The following is a 23,096-nucleotide window of genomic DNA, read 5'->3' as shown; positions in this document are numbered from 1 at the left end:
CAATCAGAGTGGAAAAATGAGCTATTCATAAGTAGTTTATTCCCTATAAGTGGACTAATGAAATAATTGTGTGCACAATGATTTTGTTAATTTGCCAAATGAGATTCATGCTGTTGTTGCAATGTTTCTGTTTAGATATTTTAGGGGTGGCAAGAGAGTGAGATTTCTGCTCAATGGTGATACTGTAGTGGCTGGTATCTCAGATGATGTTCTTGATGAAAGAAGTGAGAAGTCCATAGGCTGGAGGGAGGGGTGTGGGATGGTTCAGTCAATGGCAACAGCTGACACAAAGTGGCCTAATGACAGTGGAAAATTAACCAACTCACTGGAGGAGGAGGCTCCACAAATTTCCCCATCCTCAACGATGGAGGAGCCCAGCACATCAGTGCAAAAGGTAAGGCTGAAACAATTGCTGCAGTCTTCAGCCAAAAGTGCTGAGTGGATGATCCATCTCTGCCTCCTTTGGAGGTCCTCAGCATCACAGATGCCAGTCTTCAGTCAATTTGATTCACTCCGTGATATCGAGAAACGGCTGAAGGCACTGGATACTGCAAAGGCTATGGGCCCTGACACCATTCCAGCAATAGTACTGAAAACTTGTGCTCCAGAACTTGCCATGACCCTAGCCAAGCTATTTCAGTACAGCTACAACACTGGCATCTACCTGACTATGTGGAAAATTGCCCAGGTATGTCCTGTACACAAAAAGCAGGACAAATCCAACCTGGCCAATTACTGACACATCACTCTACTCTCAATCATCAGTAAAGTGATGGAAGGGGCCATTAAAAATGTTTCCAAGTGGTACTTGCTTAGCAGTAACCTGCTGGCTAACTCTTGGTTTGGGTTCTGCCAAGGTCACTCAGCTTCTGACCTCATTACAGCCTTGGTTCAAACATGGACAAAAGAGCTGAACTGCAGAGGTGAGGTGAGAGTGACTGCCCTTGACATTGAGGCAGCATTTGACCAAGTGTGGCATCAAGAAGCCCTAGCAAAACTGAAGCCAGTAGGAATAGGAGAAAACTCCGCTAGTTGGAGTCATACCTACCGCACGGGAAGATGGGGTTGTGATTGTTGGAGGGCAGTTAATGAATTTTTAAAAACGTATCAGGGAAGCCTTGATGGCAAAAAAAAAAAGCTGACAGGAGCAGAAGTACATGTTTTAAGTTCTGAATTAATTTGAAGTGGAGTTGTAGACTGATGAAGAGGATCTTGCTGAAGACTGGTTATTTGAATTGGATTAAATAGTGCAAATTTGTCTGTAGTGTAGTTGACAAACTTGATCAGAAAGTGACTTGGGGGAGGGAGGGAATTTGAAGTGCTTAAGAATTAGGAGCAGGATAAGGCCGTCTGGCTCCTTGAGCCCGCTCTGTCATTGGATGAGATTATGGCTGACCTGATTGTGACCTCTCTGTTCCTACCTACCCCCTATATCTTTTGACCCTCTTGCCAATGAAGATTCTAACTCAGCCTTAAAAATATTTGATGAACCTGCCTCTTCCTCTCTGGGGAAGGGAATTCCACAGACTAATGATTTGAGAGAAAAAAAAAGTCCTTCTCTGTCACTGCTTTGGGAGGCAACCTATTTTTAAACTTGCATGGCCTAGTTCAAATACACTCTCAGCATTCACCCTGTCAAATCCCCTTGGAATCTTGTAGGTTTCTATAAGATCACCTCTTATTCTTCTAAACTCCAACTGATACAGGCCCAACCTGCCCAATCTTTCCTCATATGATAACCCCTTCATCCTAGGAATCAGTCGAGTTAACCTTCTCTGAACTGCTAATGCAATTATATTGAGTAAGGAGACCAAACCTGTACGCAATGCTCTAGATGTGGTCCTATCAATGCCCTGTACAACTGTAGCAAAGCAACCCTGCTTTTATATTCCGTTCCCTTTGAAATAAATAACATTCCATTTGCCCTCCTAAGCATTTGTTGTACCCGCACACTAACTTTTCCTGATTCATGTACCAGGACCCCTAGATCCCTCTGTACCTCCAAGATCTGCAAACTCTCTCCATTGCAATAATATGCTGCTTTTCTATTCTTCCCGTCAAGTGGACAAGTTCACCATATTATACTCCATCTGCCAATTTTTTTGCCCACTCACTTAACCTATCTGTGTCCCTTTGCAGATTCTTTATGTCCTCTTCACAACTTACTGACCTACCTATCTTTGTGCTATCTGCAAATTTAGCAGCCATACATTCAGTCCCATCATCCAAGTCATTATTACAAATTGTAAATAGTTGAGGCCCCAGCACTGATCCCTATGGCACCACACTCGTCACATCTTGCCAACCCAAAAGACACATTTATTCCTACAATCTGTTTCCTGTTAGCTAACCAGTCCTCTATCCATGCTAATATGTTACCCTCTACACCATGAGCTCTTATTTTGTGTAGTAACGTTTGATGTGGCACCTTGTCAGATGTGTTTTGGAAATCTACAGCGCATTCACAGGTTCCCCTTTAAGTTGCTTTTTACTTTTTCAAAGAACTCCAATAAATCTGCTATAACATCCTTAATAGATTCCCACAGTTCCCTTATGACAGATGTTAAGCTAACTTGCCTGTAGTTTCCTGTTTTTATCTCCTCCCTTTCTTGAATAGTGGAACCGCGTTTGCTATTTTCCTAACTGATGGGACCTTTCCAGAATTTAGGGAATTTTGGTAAATAATGCATCTACTGTCTCAGCAGCAGCAGCTTTTAAGACTCTAGGATGAAGTCTGTCAGGGCCTGGGGACTTGTCAGCTTTTAGTTCTAATAATTTTCTCTACTCTTTCCCTGGTGATTCTAATTGTTTTAAGTTCCTCCCTCCCTTTTACCTCCTGATTCAGTTATTTCTGGGATGTTGTTTGCATGTGCTACAGTGAAGTCAGACACATTATCTGATTAGTTCATTTGCCGTTTTTTTATTTTCCATTATTATTTCCCCATTCACTGGGGACCACTGTTCACTTTACATTTTTCCTTTTCAAATACCTATAGAAACTCCTATGTTTGTTTCCAGCCAGCTTTCTTTCGTACTCTAATTTCTCCTTTCTTATTGTTTAGCAGTTCTTTGCTGTTCTTCACATTCTGTCCAACCTTCTGACCTGTTGTTCATCTTTGCAGAATTAAAACGCTTTTTCTTTCAATTTGATACCATCTTTAACAACTTTAGTTAGCCATGGATGGTGTGTCCTTCCCTTAGAAAAGATGCATTCCAGTGAGAAAGAAAAACTGAATGTTCTTTAATATCTGTTTACAGTTGTAGCAAAATTTCCCTATTTTTATATTTAATTCTCCTTGCAATAAACAGTTTTCTTTATCTTTCTAATCACTTGCTATACCTTTAATACTAACTTTTTGAGTTTCACACACCAGGACACCCAGATCCCCCTTTACTGCAGAGTTCTGCAATCTTTCCATTTAAATATTATGCTGCCTTTCTGTTCTTCCTGCCAAAGTGGGCAAGTTCACATTTTCCCACATTATACTCCACTTGCCAAATTTTTGGCCACTCAGTCTGCAAAGGGATATAGACAGGTTATGTCCACCTCACAAATTACTTTCTTACTTATCAGCAAACTTAGCAACCAAACATTCTGTCCCTTAATCCAATTCATTGATATAGATCATAAATAGTTGAGGCCCCAGCTTTGATCCCAGTAGTACTCCACTGGTTACAGTTTGCCAACCTGAAAATGACCCATTTATCTCAACTCTCTGCTTCCTGTTAGCTGACTAATCCTCTATCCATGTTAATATATTGCCCCCTACACCATGAGCTTTTATTTTGTGTATTAACTTTTGATATGGTACCTTATCCAATGTCTTTTGGAAATCCAAGTACACCAGATCTACGGGTCTTGCTTTTCTAACCCCTACTAGAAAATTTAAAAAAAAAAACAAGCTTTAACAAGCTAGTATGATGGGCCAAGATTCAGAGCAGAGGACCAGGATAATAGATTTAAATGAGTCACTGCTACTGATAGTTGAAAACTGCCTATGGTGGTAGTGAAAATAGGGAAGGGTGGTTTTACTGAAATTGAAAACACAGTGATCTGATTTTCAATAGTCCTTGAACTAGTATTCATGGGTAGATGCAAAGAGAAGGATGGTTTTTAAGTGGAATGACCTGGAGACAGGTACTGAGGAGAGATCATTGCAAATGTTGCTCACCAGCCCAAAGTACTGTTAAATTTGAATATTAATGGTTTATCTATATTTCATTAAATATCTGCTTTGACCTTCACTTAAGATTGAATTCCACCTCAGAACCATGACTGGAAATATTCGCTTAATTCAAGCTTTTGATCTTGTAGGTGCAGCATTGCAGTTGGAGATCCAGCTGACGAAATACAATTTTCATATCTTGGAGAGGTAAGAAATCTTTTCAGTACTAGAATTGTGCCTCTAATGATGCAAGTGGGCATCTTACCAGTATTAAACTGATATAAAAATGTTTATTCTCAGGAATCTGAATTGCCATTGGTAAATATGCATCCTCTTGGAAGTAAGTTGCAGACTCCATATGCAAATATGATGGGAAGACAGCAAAGGGACAAGGCTCAAAGTCCAGCACTTCTGAATAAACCTAAAAATCGCTTTAAGATAAGAGAAGAACATCTCCAGAAGGCTGTTGACAAGTTGGCAGAAGAGGTTAGTAAACATCCCATTTTTAAAAAAAATAACCATTGAGTCATGCAACCTAAAAGGCCATTCCGTCCAACATGTATGTTGGCTCTTACAAGAACTATCCAATTATTCCCACTTTTCCCATAGCCTGCAAAATTCTCCCTGTCGAGTATTTATTCAGTGTGATCTTGAAAGTTACTCTTGAACCTGATTCCACCGCCCTTTCAGGCTGTCTATTCCAGGTGATAACTCTCCACCTTTAAAAAGAAAACCTTTCCTTTTTCCCCTTTGGCTTTTTTGCCAGTTATCTTAAATTTGTGAACTCTGGTTACTGGCCCTCCTGCAAGTGGAAAGTTTCTTGCCATCTACCCTTTCTTGGATATCTTCAATTAAATGTTTTAAGTCTAAGGAAGACAATCCCAACTTTAGCCTATGTTCATCAAAAACTCATAACCCTGGTGTCATGTTGGTAAATCTCCTCTGCGCCCTCAAGTCTTGATATCTGCCTTAGCGTGTGCCTAGAATTGGGGATACTGTTCCAGCTGGGGCCTAACCAGTAATTTATACAGCTTTGCCATATCTTCTTACCTTTTGAATTCTGTGCCTTTTTATAAAGCGAAGGATCCCATATACTGCAATTTGTTTGAAGGCCTTCTCAACTTGCCCTGCTACCCACAAGAATTTGTGCATTGGAGCCACCAGGTCTCCCTGTTCCTGCACCCCTTAAAATGGTACTGTTTTTAACTAATTCTTTCCTTATTCATTCTTCCAAAATGCATTACTCCACACTTTGAATTAAATTTCTTCCAAGTGTTTTCCCCTTTCACTAGTCTGTGCACTGCTTAAATCTACTATCCTCCTCACCGTTTAATACATTTATATACGTTGTGTCAACTGCAAACTTTGAAATTATGCCACCTATACCCAAGTCCAGGCCATTAGTAGATTAAAGAGCAATGGTCATAATGTCCATGTAGGACACCACTGTATACTTCCTCCAACTTGAAATAACAGTTTCACCACTACCCTGCTTTCTCTCGACCAATTTCATATCCATACTGCCCTAGCAATTCCATGAGCTTCAACTTTGCGAGCAAGTCTATTACATGGCACTTTTATCTCCCACTGTCAGGAAGTCCATATATGCACAATGGTACTATGTTCATTGATATCTCTGATACTACTTCAAAGAACTCATTGTGCTTTACCTTTTGATATTTATGTTGGCTGTTATTAATCTGCATTCTTCCAAGTGGCAGTTTTGTCCCAGGTTGTCTCAGTTTTCCCAATTATAGATGTGAAGCTGACTGGCTTGTAGTTACCTACTCCATCCAAGGAAGACTGAAAGATTATAGTCAAAGCTTTCACTATTCCCTCTGCAACCTTGGATGCAGACCGTCTGAGCCAGATGACTTTTCTACTTGGTCTATTGCCAGCATTTAAGTGCCTCCCTTTTTTATTGATGTTTCAACCTATCCAATTTCTCTACCCCCGCCTCCATTACTATGACAGGTGCAAAGTATTCATTCAATGCCCCAGCCATGCCATCTGCTTTTTGATCACTAATCAACCCCAACCTTCCTTTGACTTTTTAAAATTATTTGTTTATTAAAGACATCCCATTTGTGTTACCTGCTAACCTATTCATTGGTCCTCTCATTTCCCCTTTTGGTTCTCTGTAGTTTTTCAAATTATTTAAAATGAAACAAAAGAGATTCTTTATTTCTTTAGTGACCAGGAAGCTCCAGTATTGGATGCCCATCTTTTACCCCTCAGTAATGTCTGTGGCCTGTTTCCAAGCACTCTCCTCCTTGAAGGCACCTCTGATATACATAATCATTTATATTAGTCAAAGCGCATGCCAAATCTCTCCTGGCTTAGTACCTCATCTGGAAGGGGCATTTATTTGGGTCAAGTGAGGTAATTAATTCAGATGATCTAATTTAGGTTTGTAGAAGAGTATTACTCATTACAATGTACAGCTTGTTCAAGGCTCCAACTGGATTCATTCTCACACTGAGGACCAAATGCATATTTATTGGTGAATGATTTTCTACTACAGGTAGCAGATACTGTCATCAAAGATTCATCTGGATTATTTGAAAAGGAAGATGTGCCCCTTGACTTATTTGGCTCGCCAGCAAGCAATCCGTTCACTGCACAAACTGAGTTACCAAGGACACCTGAACATTTGAGTAAGCTTTCTGATAATCTTCTGTTTTGTAGTTGAATTTAAGTTTAGTCATACACTCAGTGATACCGAGTTGTGAACACTATAATTACTAGTTTTTCAGTATCCTAAATTTGTTGGTTTTTTGCAGCTGACTACTTGTAAAATTATTGTTAAAATAGCCAAGAATTTGAATTTGTGATGTGGAAGCAGATGTCAGTTTGCACAGCTTTAGCAAATCAAAGCTTCAAATTACATGGGTACAAAGAGAACAAACTTGCATTCCTATCATGCCCTGGTGTCCCAAAACCCTTCATAACAAATTGATTGTTTTAAAAGATTGTTACTAATGTAAAGAAGCATGTTTGCAGCTAGCTTACAACAATGTCATCAAAGCAAGAATGAGAAATTGCATGTTGTTCTGTTTCAGTAGCATTAATTGAAGGATGAATGTTTGGCAGATCATTGGCTATGTCTGAAGTATTGGGGAAATGGGCAGATTCGACTTCTGTTTGATATCTCACCCAAGTGCAGTATTCCTCATAGCACTATTTCAGAATAGCTTCAGAAGGAGATGATCTTCCCTGAGCAATCTTGTTGACTTTCTTTGAATGACCTTTAGGACATTAGAATACTGCAAAATGTAGTTCATCTAAACTTCAAGGATGGCCTTGATAAAGTTACATGAGAAGCTAATACAATAACAATTTGCATTTATATAGTATATCAGATGTAAAATCAAAAACACTAAGCAAAAGGAGCTAGTTGGAAAGGTGACCAACAGCTTATCCGGACGTGGGTTTTATGGTGAAGAGTTTTGAGCCAGATTTTCCAGAGTATGTAATGTAGATGGTCGAGGGTTATCTCCCCAATGATGCAGAGTCAAGACAATGCAGAGAAGGCCAGTTGGAGGACCAATAGCCTAAAATTTGCTGCAAAATAAAAACCTAACAGCTTGAGAAAGAGATGTGCCACAAATTGCTGGAAAGTTTGTGATGTTGACTGAAAAAAAAAATAGCAGTGCACTGACACCAGAGTGTAAAGAAATTGCTGCATTTGCACTATAAATATGAATTAAACTGGGCAGCAGGAAGTTAGAATTGCTGTTTCATGGGGTGGTATTTGTTCCACTGGCCTTCCATTTTGAAACCTGTCATCAATGAATTGTTCACACATCCTGATTGCATACTTGACATGGTGTAAGTTAAATTGGGAAAGTAAATCCTTTGCTGGAAGTTGGGGGAATACATTAGGAAATACACCTAATTGAGATGAGTAAAAAGAAACAGAGCAACTATTGGAAAGTGTTCTAATGGACACTATTATTGAGCATATACAAGCTAGTAACTGGCTGCTAAATCCCGTGTTTGAACAGAGAGGAAGATCATCAAATTTGACTTGTGGATTCTAGCTGAGAATAAAGTCACTGCTAAATTAATTTCAGCTAGTCCAGATTCAGTTACCTTATCTGCATTGCCCTATCTCCACACTAGTGACCCATATACTTTTGGGGCATATGGAATTGTTTTCTAGGAACATGAAAGGTCATATTAATTTATTGAGCGTCAACCCTGTAAATGTTGCTTCCAATAAGGAAGGAGTATACAATATCCATGCTGATTCCATAGGTAACATCATGACTGAATCGCCCTAAGACTGAGCATTCGAATCGCCCTAAGACTGAGCATTCGAATCGCCCTAAGACTGAGCATTCGAATCGCCCTAAGACTGAGCATTCGAATCGCCCTAAGACTGAGCATTCGAATCGCCCTAAGACTGAGCATTCGAATCGCCCTAAGACTGAGCATTCGAATCGCCCTAAGACTGAGCATTCGAATCGCCCTAAGACTGAGCATTCGAATCGCCCTAAGACTGAGCATTCGAATCGCCCTAAGACTGAGCATTCGAATCGCCCTAAGACTGAGCATTCGAATCGCCCTAAGACTGAGCATTCGAATCGCCCTAAGACTGAGCATTCGAATCGCCCTAAGACTGAGCATTCGAATCGCCCTAAGACTGAGCATTCGAATCGCCCTAAGACTGAGCATATGTGTAGGCAGCAGTAACTTTCAGTTCATGAATTATGTAGGCTGAGCTTCGGCAGGAGGTGCTTATTGATGATTTATGTTTCTCAAGCACAAAACTTAGAGTTGCATTTTTTTTCCTCTCAGTAGCCTGATTTTATAAACTGTTTAGCTTGAGAGCTTTACGTTAACCATTCAGGTCTTTAAGCTTTTCACCTTAACCAATGAAGTTTAAGTTATTGGAGTGTGAAAGGTTGGCAGCTGGATGAATACCTGCAGAAGTATGCAAATTAAATTTGTAAAAGTCAGAACTATCATAGAAGAAATCTAGTTTGTGTTGCACAGTTCTTCCTTTTTTTAATGAAGTTATGAAACTAGCTATTTGAGACACCGCAAGGAGTTGGGAACTACAAACTTGTTGACACCTGCAGATTGTTTGTTTCAACGTTTGCCATGTCAGTCTCTGCAGAACAACAATTGATAAAAGGTTTAAAAAAATTGCGGCGCTATACTGCTACATCAGTGCAAGCCTGAGGCAGCTCTGATATCCAATGGTTATGCTCAGGCCTTGTCTCGAGTACAGTGTTTGGACCTGATGGACTTGCTCAATGAAGCTAATCTTAGGTGTCAGAAGATTAAATTACAAGAAAATGTTTAGAAAAACACTTCTGAACTTTGCAAGTAAGCAAATGAATGGAAAGAAGTTGGAGTTATACAAGATAAGGCAAGGTTAATCCAGGGCCTAATGTCAAATTAAATCATAACTATATAAGCAAGTGAACATGAAAAACTGAACACCAACCCTGATCTTGCCTTTTAAGGAAGACCTGTGCAATGAATATTTTGGTTTGAGTAAAGTTGATTTGCTGAATTTCACACCCTTGTAAGAAATTTTACAACTCCAAGTTTCACTCCTTAGTTTAGTCATTTTTGTTTTTAAAACTAATTTGTTACAGTTACAGATATTAGGAACTCCTGGAGATGTGCAGTTCAAGAATCGGAACTTGCGCAGAGGAAACACCAGGAAGAGTCTGTCTCGATGTGTCCAAAATACAGAAACAATACCATTGGCCAAGTTCTATTAGAGCCTGAAGAATCTTCATCTATTACATGTGTAAACCTAACTGGATCTATCGATAAGAATACTCCCCCAGTTGCAACTGCTCTTTGTCTTAATGAAACACAGGAAAGCTGGATTGTGTCAGCTGATAGAGAAGCATTGCCATCTGTCAAAGGAAGGACCTGTTGGAGTGAAAATGCTCCTAATCTTGATGCAGAATCAACTAGCTCAAACTGTCAATCCATCAGAAATGAAAAGCAGAACAGCCAGTGTCTGAAAGCTGAACCCCTATGGGAAAAAAACAAATACAAATGTAGAAATTGGGAGGAATCCAGAATAGATTGCTCAGATTTTGGATCTGAAGATGAACCACATTGCTTCAATAATAAAGTCACAGATGGTGATGCAAATGATGCATTGGCCAGTAAAATTCTCCCCCCTCCTTCTGATTCCCAAGTTTTAGATGTTGGTGAGGATTGTCACGTCACTTCTAAAACAAGTGTCTCTAGCAATGCAGCTTTCTCAGATGAGACTGAATCTGATCACTGTCTGCAATTTTTGACACTCGACAGATTAAGCTCCAAATCTCCAATTAAGAAGGAGAAACTGTCTAAAAGTTTTGTAATGGAACTGTGCAAAAATGATAAAACATTGGAAAGTTCTGTTGTTTTTCCATCCTTTGCTGAATGTGACTCAGACCGTACATTACCTTGGAACGGATCACAGAATTCTATTGCTAACCTTTCCAGTTCAACAAAGCCTCTTATGTTTGGCATTTTGCAGGAGACTATTCCTGATGTACTTGGCAATGATAGTTTGAACAGTTCTAAAAGCATGGAGATCGATCAACTGGATGATTCCCATTTGGACATACAGAATTTGCGCAGTAGATTGGCGCAAGTGTATAAAAATATGACCACAGCATATGGTGGAAGTGAAAGAAAAGACTTAATTGAACCTATGGGAGCTTCTGATTTCAATAGTAACAGTGAAGATAAAGACCAATATAAGCCAGAACTTTATGGTGAAATAAATTATATGAGTGAGGAAATTGAAACAGATAAACTGTTTTCCCTGGAAGCACAGTTTTTGAAAGATCTTTCACCAGTGTCTGTGGAATCCCAAAAGCTTGGCTTATTTCCTGCTTCTTTGGGCAGCTCTCCATTGAATGACCCAGGACTTAGAAATGCCAAAGAGGTCATCTTCGAGCTCAATCCTTCCAACAGTAAGTATATTTACTTTAAGACTGGGATAGACAGATTTTTGGATTCTCAGGAAATCAAGAGAAATGGGGAACAGGCAGGAAAGTGGAGTTGAAGCCCAAAATCAGTCATGATCATGTTGAACGGCAGGGCAAGCTTGACAGGCTATATGGTCTACTCCTCCTGTTTCTGTCCCTACTTGTCTTTTACGAATTTGATTACTAGCATATAATGTTAGCAGATAAATAGTTGTGATTTTGCTTCAGTAGGTGAGTGGAAGCCTGTTTCTTTATGTTGGGTGATTGCTAAATGCCCATATTGTTTTTAAAAAGTGTTTTTGAGGACAATGTGATCCATTTCATACAGCATAGGAACAGGACAAGGCTATTTAGTCCCTGGAGCCTGTCCCACCATTCAAATGGAATCCTGGTTGACTGGGGTTTAACTCCATGGATCTGCCTTTAGCCCAAAAGTTCTTAATACCTTTGACTAACAATCCATCAATCCCAGAATAAAAATTAACAATTGGTTTTGCCATTGCTATTGTTGGAGAAAGCTCCAAATTTTTATAACCCTCTATCTGAACATTTTCCTAATTTCAGTCCTGAAAGGCCAGGCTCTAATTTTTTGGCTTTGACTCTCCAAGGGCTGAGGGCAATCTCCAATTAGCAGAAATATTTTCTCCCAATTTACCCTATCTGTTCTCCCTAATATCTTAAACTTCGATCAAATCACTCCTTGTTACCCTCCTTGTTTCAGTATACTCATCAACATCGATGATCAATATCATTTATTTCAAATGACATATAGATTGTATTCTGTTGATCTGAGTCCCAGAAATGTGCTTATTGCTCTGAAATTTTCCAGCGCTATCCTTTTGAAAGTTGCACAAACTATTTCATTTGTGACCTGTGATTTGCACAGTGTTTGAGAACTTTAATTTAAAAAAAAATATTCTTCATAGCCTATCCATTTAACGTAAGCTTGCTTCACTTTACAATGCCTTTCAAAGAATTTTCAACCTTTGACTATACGCGTGCAGTTTTGGCCATCCATAGTTTCCTTTTCACTACACTCTTCTGACCTCTAGTTTTCCTCCTCATCCACCATTATTTGCAGCCTTCAACCACCTTGCCTCCACACTAACATTTTCTTCTCAAACCTTTCCATTTTGCCCCATCTCATATTTATAGAGGACTACAGCACAGAAAAAGGCCCTGATCAAACAAGTACCTATCTATTCTAATCCCATTTTCCAGCACTAGGCCCATAGCCTTGTATGCCATGGCATCGTAAGTGAACATCCAAATGCTACTTAAATGTTATAAGGGTTTCTGCCTCTATCACCTTTTCAGGCAGTGAGTTCCAGATTCCCACCACCCTCTGGGTTAAAAAATTCTCCCTCTAAACCTCCTGCCCCTTACCTTAAATCTATGCCCCCTGGTTATTGATCCCTCCACCGAGGGGGAAAGCTCCTTCCTGTCCACCCTATCCATGCCCCTCATAATTTTATACACTTCAATCATGCCTCCCCCCCCGTCCACTCAATCTCCTCTGCTCCAGTGAAAATAACCCCGGCCTATCCAATCTTTCTTCATAGCTAAAACTCTCCAGCCCAGGCAACAACCTGGTAAATCTCCTCTGCACACGCTCTAGTGCAATCACATCCTTCCTATAACGTGGATTCCAGAACTGCACACAATACTCTAGCTGTGGCCAAACCAGCATTTTATTTAGTTCCAGCATAACCTCCCTGCTATTATATTCTATGCCTCGGCTAATAAAGGCAAGTATCCCATATGCCGCCTTAACCACCTTATCTACCTGTCCTGCTACCTTAAGGGACCGGTGGATATGCACGCCAAGGTGCCACTGATCCTCGGTACTTCCCAGGGTCCGACCATTCATTGTGTATTCCTGTGCCATGTTTGTCCTGCCCAAATGCATCACCTCATACTTATCCGGATTAAATTCCATTTGCCACTGATCAGCCCACCTGACCAGCCCATCTATATCCTCCTGTAATCTAAGGCTATCCTCCTCACTATTTACCACCCCACCAATTTTCGTTTCATCCGCAAACTTACTGATCAACCCTCCTACATTCAAGTCTAAATCGTTTTATAATACCACAAACAGCAAGGGACCCAACACTGATCCCTGTGGAACCTCACTGGACACGGCATCCAGTCACAAAAACACCCCTTGACCATTACCCTCTGCTCCCTGCTACTCAGCCAATTCTGGATCCAATTTGCCAAATTGCCTTGGATCCCATGAGCTCTTACCTTCGTTATCAGTCTGCCATGCAGGGCCTTATCAAAAGCCTTGCTGAGGTCCAGGTAGACTATGTCAAATGCATTGCCCTCATCTATACACCTGATCACCTCCCCTTAACAAAACCATGCCGACTGTCCTTGATTACTCGCGGCCTCTCCATGTGTATATTAATTCTGTCCCTCGGAATTGCTTCCAATAGTTTCCCCACCGCTGAGATTAGACTGACTAGCCTGCAGTTCCCTGGTTTATCCCTTCCTGCCTTCTTGAATAATGGTGCCACATTGGTTGCCCTCCAGTCCTCTGGCATCTCTCCTGTGACCAGAGAGGTATTGAAAATTGCCTGCGCCCCTGTTATCTTCTCCCTTGACTCACTCAAAAGCCTGGGGTACATTTCATCCGGACCTGGAGATTTATCTACTTTTAAGCCTACCAGAACAATTAGAACCTCCTCCCTTTCTATGCTAATTTTTTCAATTACATCAATCCTTTTGCCTGATTTCCATACCCACGTCATCCCTCTCACTTGTGAACACCGACGCAAAGTATTCATTTAGAACCCTACCTACGTCTTCTGGCTCCACACACACTCTACCATTGTGGTCCTTAATGGGCTCTACTCTTTTCCTAGTTATCCTCTTACTCTTAATGTACTTGTTAAATAACTTAGGATTTTCCTTTATTTTACCTGCCAATGTTTTTTCATGCCCCTTTTTTCTCTCCTAATTTCCTCTTTAAGTTCCCCCCCCCCTACACATTCTATACTCCTCTAGGGCTTCTGCTGTTTTGAACCCTCGGTATCTGTCATAAGCCTCCCTTTTTCTCTTTATCCAATCCTGTATATCCCTCAGCATCCAGGCTTCCCTAAATTTGTTGGTCCCACCCTTTGTCTTTACTGGAATGTGTTGGCCCTGTACTCTCCCTATTTCCTTCTTTGAAAAATTCCACTGCTCTGATGCAGATTGACCTAAAAGTAGCTGCTCCCAGTCCACCCTGGCCAAATCATATCTGACCTTATTAAAATCAGCCTTCCTCCAATTTAGAACTGATTTCTGGCCCATCCTTGTCCTGTTCCTCCATAACCTTGAATCTAACGGAGTTATGATCACTATCTGCAAAATACTCCCCCACTGATACCTCTACCACTTGCCCAGCTTCATTCCCTAAAATTAAGTCTTGTAGGACCTTCTACATACTGGATTAAAAAGCTCTCCTGGATACATTTTAAGAATTCCGCTCCCTCTAAATCTATCACACTATGACTAACCCAGTTAATGTTGGGGAAGTTGAAATTCCCCCACTATTACTACCCTATTATTTTTATACTTCTCTGAAATTTGCCGACATATCTGCTCTTCTATTTTCTCTGACTGTTTGGGGGCCTATAGTACACACCCAGCAATGTGATTGCTCCTTTTTTGTTTCAGTTCTATGCATATGGCTTCATTTGAGGAGTCTTCTAAGATGTCATCCCTCCTTAATGCTGTAATTAATTCCTTGATCAGTATTATGATACCCCCTCTTTGCCTTTCTTGCCTGAAGACCCTATATCCTGGAATATTGAGCTGCCAATCCTGCCCCCTCTCAACCATGTCTCTGTGACAGCAATGACATCATACTTCCATGTGTTAATTTGTGCCCTGAACTCATCTGCCTTATTCGTCAGACTCCTTACATTAAAATAAATAACCATCCAACCTTGCCAAACTCCCTTGTGTCTTAACTGGCTTATAATTTCTATGCCTTCCAAACTCACTTGCTCTTTCTCCTAATTTTGGCTGTGCATCTCCCCCTGCTGAACCTCCTCTCAGGAACCCATCCCCCTGCCAAGTTCGTTTTAAACCCTCCCCAGCAGCACTAGCAAACCTCCCCGCAAGGATGTTGGTCCTTCCGGTTCAGATGCAACCCGTCCGCCTTGTACAGATCCCACCGCCCCCAGAAACTGTCCCAATGTCCCAGAAATCTAAACCCTCCCTCCTGCACCATCTCTCCAGTCTCTCATTCATCTGGAGTAACCTCCTATTTCTACACTCGCCAGCACGTGGCACCGGAAGTAATCCAGAGATTACTACCTTTTGAAGTCCTGTTTTTTAATCTGTTTCCTAGCTCCCTAAATTCTGCTTGCAGGACTTCATCCCTCTTTCTACCTATGCCGTTGGTACCAATATGCACCATGATCTACCTGTCTGCCCTCCCCCGTTTAGAATGCCCTGCAGCTGTTCAGTGACATCCTTGACCCTGGCACCAGGGAGGCAACATACCATCCTGGAGTTACGTCTATGGCTGTAGAAACGATGGTCTGTTTGCCTTACTATCAAGTCACCTACCACTATTGTTCTTCCCCTCTTTTTCCTCCCCCTCCCCCTGCCCCCATGTGCAGCTGAGCCACTCAGTGCCATGAGCGTGGCTGCACTCCCCAGAGGAACCGTCACTCACTGTTTTCCAACACTGAAAAACGGTTCTTGAGCGAGATGCACCCTGGGGATTTCCTGAATACCTTTCTTCTGACTGGTCACCCATTGCCTCTCTGTCTGCACTTCTGTAAGCTGTGGGGTGACCATGTCTAAAAACGTGCTATCCACTAAACACTCAGCCTTGCGGATGCACCTCAGTACCTCCAACTGCCGCTCAAGCTCTGAAACACGGAGCTCAAGTAGCTGCGGCTGGTGGCACTTTCTGCACACATCGTCAAGTCAGAGCGCAAGGAGCATCTAGGTCTTCCCACCTGTTGTAGGCGGTACATAACACAGGACTGAGCTGCCCTGCCATGCCTCTAGTTGGAAAAAAAGCCTTACTTTAAATTAAACACAGTTTAAAAATAAAAGTTAAATTATTTATGTACTTTAAATAAAAACTAGAACCCTTTCCTCTCCTTAGCTTAATCTATTTTAAACTGGAGAAAAACATGTACCCACTACTGAACAATCAGCTCTCACCTTTGCGCTGACGTCACTTTTTGAAGCTTCCCCGCACTCACGCTGGTTCTGATCTCTCCACTGCTGTCTCACGCTGTCTTGTGATGTCACTCTTATTTTCAACAAGAACTGACTGCAGGACTCTCTTCCCAGTCTCCTACTTTCAAATCTCTCTATTTTCCAAAGCTGCTTTGGGTAATTTTCCCAACTCTCCTCACTCCCTCTCCTGCACCCTCACCATGGTACAAGCTCTCTTCTATATAGTGCTTTAGGGTGTTTTCAATTTGAAAAGGCTGAATAGGTAATACTTGCCTAATTCTGTAAATTCAATTTACCTGCAGCTTTGGTTCCAAGCCTGAGACTGTTGTTCTTTCCACGTTTGTTTTATATTCATATAGTTGGGGAAATTAAGGTTGATGATCCATTCAGTGGCTTCTGTTGACTGAATGGTTGTGGTGCCACCAGGAATGGATCTGAACCATATACTTGTGGGTTTGACAGTGAGCTTGTATATGGTATTCACTTTAACTAAAAAGCATGATGATTCTAGATTTTCTGTCTTGGATTACATTGTCTGAATAGAGCATTTTGAGCCAAACAACATTGTTATCTAATATTCCCCAAGATTCATAGTTGCATCGTATTGGAAGGCAAATTGGAAGTGGCAAATTGAGAGCTGCACAGAAATAAATCGGGTCCATTTTAGTTTCTGTGGTGATTTTTTTCTTTTGTGTTCAGAAAGACTTGGTTGTACTTGTAAAAGAACAACAAAATGTTAGCTTGTGGGTACAGCAACAGTTAGGAAGGTAAATGACCCTTATTGCTAGGTTGCGGGGGTGGGAGTGCAACAAGGCAGGTCTCACTGCAATTGTAAAGAGCTTTGGTTAAACCACATGTGAAACACTCTGCACAGCTTTGGTCTCCATATCTAAGGACTGATGCACACTTGGATTGAGACAAGCAATTTATTCTGTGCCAGTTGTTAGTGTCCTATATAAATAGGATGGTCAACTGTGTGTTTCCTGCATTAAATTTAATAGTGGAGCACTCTTCAGAGTTGCTCCAGATTGAAGCAAGATCCATGAAAAAATTGAGTATGATGTGAATGGTCCATTGGTGAACCATTTATGACAGATGCAATGTAATACTTCAAGTTCCAACACCCTTACTTCAACTTGGTCCAATGACCAATAACTGATCCGTAAGCATTTAATGTATTATAGCTTCACTGCTTATGGTGGTGGTGCTTTTTAAATGATTCTTGCTGATAAACAACTTTTGTTTCTAAGTAATTTTCTTTCTCTTTCTAATTTTCAGATGAATCTCAAAGTGCTTCTGAGAGAATTTTTCAATCTACGTGGGACAGTTAATAAACTTCTAGAAGGATCTGAATGTTGCAATAAGAATTAGGAACAGGAATAGGCCATATGGCCCCTTGGCCCTGCTCTGTCATTGCATACGATCAAGGCTGATCATCTGCCTCATCACTTTCCTGCCCTTTTCCATTTCCCTTTATTACCTGAGCTCAGGAAATTTTTACCTATCCCAGCCTTGAATACACTGTATGATTTAAAGCATCCCCAGCCCTCGAGTAGATAATTCCAAAGGTTCACGATCCTCTGAGTGAAGAAATTTCTCCTTATCTTGGTTGTAAATGATTGATCCCCTTAGCTCGAGACACTGCCCCATGCTCTGCTTCCCCAGCTATGTCTACCCTGTGAAACCTTTTCAGAATCTGGTATGTTTCAATGAAATCACTTCTTATTAACTCCAGAGAGTATAGGTCCAATTTACTCAGCCTCTCATCATAGGACAACCCTCTCATCCCAGGGACCAGCCTAGTGAACCTTAGCTGTACTTTGCATATGGAGATAAAAGCTGTTCATGATACTTCAGATGTGGTCTCACCAAAGCTCTTTACAGTTGTTGTGTGACTTCCTTGTATTCCAGCCTCCTGTGATAAGGACCATTTACCTTCTTAATTGCTTGCTGCACCTGCAGGCTAACTTTCTATTTCCCTTGTATGGGTACAATCAAGTCTGTGACCTAACTTTTCAAAACTTCACACTATTTTAAAAAACCTGCTTTTCTATTATTTCCAAAGTAAACAACCTCCTTGGCCGGCCCCATCAAGTCCATTGACTTGCGGTGGGACCGGAAGATCCCGGTGGCAGGTGGGTGCTGAAAATCCTGCCCTTTGTTTCCCACGTTATACCCCATCTGCCATCTTGTTGCCCACTGACTTAACCTGTCTATATCTCTTTGCAGCCCGTGTCCTTCACAAAGCTTACATTTCTACCTAGCCTGTATCATCAGTAAACATGGATACATTACTTAGTCTCTTAGGTCATTTTTATAGATTATATAAAGCTGAGGCCCCTGGTGGGATTCCACTATTTACAGCCTGCCAATTTGCAAATGCCTTGTTTATTTTCTGCTTCCTTTTGTGTCATACCTTAACAGCTGTGTTTTGGAATTCCGAGTATGTTACATTCCCTGGCTCCCCTTTACCTAATTAGTTGCATCTTCAAACAAAAAACATTTAATCAAACGCTATTTCACTTTCATAAAGCCATGTCAACTGTCTGACCTTATTATGACCTTAGTGCATTGCTAAGACTTCCTGAATAGATTGCATTTTCTTGATGGTTAACGTCAGGTTAACTGGTCTGTACTCCCCTGATTTCTCTTTTCCCCCTTGAATAGTGATGTTGCATTTGCTACTTTCAAACTCACCTGGACTTTTCCAGATTCTTGGTAATTTAGGAAAATCCTAACCAGTGTCACCTCTCTCTCTGCAGTTACTTCTTAGATGGGCTAAGCACTAGTTTTTCACCTTAGGGACTGAGATCCAAACTAACCCAAGCTGTTGGGATGAAAGGAAAATATTCGCACAGTCCGCCACTCCCAGGAGGGATGAGCCAATCTAAATTATCTTGGAAGTAGGCCAGAGGTAATTTTACTCTGCATCTGGCTATCCTTCACCTGAGCTGACCATCTGTTGTTGGCTGGATACCTGAAATGGAAATGAATTCTGTTGACCAGCAGATGGTGTTTGCCTTAAATCAACTTTGGGTGGCTCAATATTGTTTTTATCTCTGACTCTGGTTCTGATTAGTCGAGGATAATGGAATGAATATGTTCAACGTTAAATTTTGTGATTGCCTCCTATCCAATTCAAATAAGTGTGTACAGAAAGACTACCATTTTACTAGTAGTTGGTAGTCTTTGAAATGTCACAGTGGCTGGGGTATTTGGTAGTTTCGAGTTCAGACATGTTCTTGGAGCAGAGTCTAGACCACTTATTTCCAGTTGTAAACCATCTATAGCTTTCCTGGACATGCTGGGCACTAACATTAAATGTAAAATTTGGAAATGTGTCTTTGGTAATGCCATCCTTCACATTAGGATTCATCCCAAAGAAGTTAAACATCTTGCAATCCATTTGTCGCTTTCTTGCTCCCTACTTCCTTCAATATTTTGAGACTAATCTTTTGTATTTGCAATTAGTAAATAAAACATTTTATAGTTTATAATAAAGTAAAAATATAAATTAATTGCATTATTTACTTCCAATGAATTCTCTCATCTTGTTCGTAAAGCCACAGGTATGGAAGGCTTTGTTCCAATGCATTGCCAATGGTTTAAGCCCTGTGAATGCTGGATTAGTAATAATGACTGAGATTTTCTTGAACTGCAGCAGAGTACCTCTTTCAGATATAAAATTGGCAGTTTATTTTTGAACAATACTGCAATCTAATGCTGTAACCTTACATGCAAATCTTATCATTGATATAGTCACACAGATATAACCTATTTATTTAAATTGATAAGTACTTATTCAAACTTGAATTAAATGCCTTTTAAGATGAGTTGAACATGTAGGGTGAGTAGATAATGAAAATCCATATGTTTTGATTAAGCAAACATGACGTAATGTGATTTGATAAGAGCTAATAAAATCACCTCAAATCCCTGCAGGAAGCAACAAGAAGGGATTTATTGAGAGGAATGTAAAAAATTATAGCCAAAAGTGAGAAGTGTGATTGGGTAGCTAAGAGACCTACACCAGTATAATCAAGTAATCGGGCATACTGTAGGACTGTTGAACCAGTTTAGGAGTATGCACATTTCGGTAGGGCTCCGTACAATATGCCTCATAGTCATTTCTTCCATCCTCCACAACCTCATCATAGAGAAGCCTGCATTTGGAGTGGGCAGAGAAACAGCAGTAGACAAAGACCATGTCACCACCTTGCACCAAGTGATATGAGGGATGAGTTAATTGAACAGCTTGTTCCTGTAGCTTGAAAAAATCCAATGAAGTGGGATAGTTGAAATTATTTCTTATTCAAATTGATGTAAAACAAATAATGCACATCTTAATATTAAGAGCAAAAAACTGTGAATGCTGGAAATCCAAAACAACAACAAAAATATCTGGAAAAACTCAGCAGGTCTGGCAGCATCTGCGGAGTGGAGCACGGTTAATGTTTCGAGTCCATATATATGACTGAGTTTTTCCAGGTATTTTTGTTTTTGTTTCACATCTTAATATTAATAGCTATAGAATAGACAAATGTAGTTATGAGCACTTTTTCTGCAAATGATTGGAAATATAGCCAACACTCTAGGCATGGGGGGTATGTACTAGTACTGTGGGAACCCAGCTAAAAAATTACAAGGCATAAAACTTAATGGCCTTCACTGCTTGGGTAAACAGTGTTAAGGAGATAAAGAAACGGAGTCATTAGGCCTCAGACACTAACAAACCTCCTGGGGCCAAAAGCTGAGATACAGGGAACATCTGCAGGATAGATTGTCCCACTCATGGATTAGGTTATGTGATGTGTGTTCTAAAGCAACAGCAGTGATTGAGGACTGTACCAATGTATTGCAATGAGAACCAAGAACTGTAAGTTGTGACACAGACTTTGTATTATTGAGACATCTTTGGGAAAGCAACCAGGATAGATCTGATCTCTTCCAGCAAATGCTTGAATAAAATCTTCACTCACTGGAAGTGCACAGACTTGAGAATGATTACTTGCTATCACAAAGCTGCTTTACATTAAGCCTTTGTTCCAATCTTCCCACTGCTCAATCCTTCATTAGAGAGCATTGAAACCATTCAGAGCAGCAGTATATAGGTGATGCAGGACCAGAAACTGCTGTTAAACTGCAGTGAAGTTCAGAGTGCTAAATGTGATTGCTTTATTTCATTTCCAACACAATAATTGACTTCCATTCATTTCTCACCTAAGTTTCAACCCATGATTCCTTTTTATAAAATGTATACCACTATTACTACTACCACTAGTTGCTTCAGACCTGAAATTGGTGTCCCCTTGATGCTCATGGTTGGTGATTACAAGATGGTTGAGGCAGTGAAAGGGCAGAGGTTATAAGGTTGGGGGGATTGGGGGATGGTGAGAGATGATTCATGAGCGCATGGCTCTCATTGGCCTGTGGCCCATCACTTCCACTGATCTGCAGAAGTGTCCACATGAAGAGAAGCTGAGTGGCTCCTTGAAAGTACCTATCCAGCCATCTAAGGTGAGTATTTATTCCTCTGATTATAGAGTCCAGAACTTTGGCAGCTGAGTTTCTGCCAAAGCTGTAAAGGCTGGTGACATTGGTTGTTGAGAGTCTAGCTGCAGTCTGAGGGTGGTCATACTTTCCAAAATGTACTGCAGTGTGAGGCAGCATCATAAAGCCTGACGGTAGGCTTTCCATTCTTTCTGTAGGGCTGAACCTCCTTAGTGGACCATCTGACCCTCGTATAACAGGTTTGAAGCAAGTAATTGTCTTTCAATGGTGTGCCCCTGAAGTCCTTAGGAGAGAATCTCGCTGTGGCAAGTTCCCAACTAGGATGTCCCTGCTGTCAGTACCTGATACTGCTTACTTATGCTGGGTGGTTCACCACATGCAGATTATTCACTCTCTTTAAAATCACAAGTAGCGCCAGTGTATGCTGGTGCTTGGAGGGTGGAATGTGACGATGCAAGGCATCTTCTGAAGGGTCAGTTGCTGAGGAGGCCTAGGCGAAAGGGACAAGAGTTAAGGTGGTACTGAGAAGCTATATATGTGAAGGTATGCTTAAATGCAGCAATAGGCCAGCAACTTTCTTTGTTTTTTTCCAGGCAGCTATGTCCAGGGCTTTGGTTCTGTTCAAGTGCATTCACCCTTTATACTTCAGGTAGCCAGAAAAATGGGAGGGTTGACTTTTTCCTACATGTGATCATGAAAATAAGCTAGGGAGATGACACCAGCCTGCACACTCAGGTGAAGCAATGGGGATATGCAGTCCTTCCTGTCTGTCCAATTTGTGCCCCGAGCATATGTTGTGTCTATTGTCAGCAGTCCAAGATATGAGAAAAGACTGGAATCTCCGGCATTTTAGCTCTGAAAACAAATTGCATATTCAAGATAGTAAATAGGTTGAAAATAAATTTTAATTGTAGGAATTGGACAAGGGGGCATACAATGCCTTAGTAAAGGTAAGTTCATGACATATCAGGAAATCCCTCAGGTAGCATGAAGAACATTTGGCATAGACGAATCACAGAATTATCATGGTCTAGAAAGAGGCCATTCAGCCCATCGTGTCTGCACCGACTGAGCATTTTAACTTAGTGCCAATCTCCGACCTTTTCCCCGTAACCCTGCATATAGAGGTGGAAATTAAACTATCTTCCATACATAGAAACTAGAGGCAGGAGTAGGCCATTTGGCCCTTCAAGCCTGCTCTGCCATTCATCATGATCACGGCTGACCATCCAACTCAATAGCCTGCTCCCGTTTTCTCCCCATATCCTTT

At 40.9% G+C, this 23,096-nt stretch overlaps 1 protein-coding gene across 2 annotated transcripts in view; it reads left to right on the top strand.

Annotated features, from left to right (window-relative positions):
* haus6 (HAUS augmin-like complex, subunit 6) overlaps positions 1-21,299 on the top strand; it is a 71,305-nt gene extending 50,006 nt beyond the window's left edge. For both annotated transcript variants that reach the window (XM_041186959.1, XM_041186958.1), the window contains exons 13-17: positions 4,316-4,373; positions 4,467-4,652; positions 6,691-6,823; positions 9,779-11,107; positions 17,594-21,299. In XM_041186959.1, the coding sequence (XP_041042893.1) occupies positions 4,316-4,373; positions 4,467-4,652; positions 6,691-6,823; positions 9,779-11,107; positions 17,594-17,646 (1,759 nt within the window). In that variant the 3' untranslated portion in view covers positions 17,647-21,299. The remainder of the gene's footprint in view (positions 1-4,315; positions 4,374-4,466; positions 4,653-6,690; positions 6,824-9,778; positions 11,108-17,593) is intronic.
* The last annotated feature ends 1,797 nt before the right edge of the window (positions 21,300-23,096 follow it).

Source organism: Carcharodon carcharias, chromosome 4, assembly GCF_017639515.1.
Source record: "Carcharodon carcharias isolate sCarCar2 chromosome 4, sCarCar2.pri, whole genome shotgun sequence".
Taxonomy (NCBI): Eukaryota; Metazoa; Chordata; class Chondrichthyes; order Lamniformes; family Lamnidae; genus Carcharodon; species Carcharodon carcharias.
This window is presented reverse-complemented; position numbering and strand designations above follow the sequence as displayed.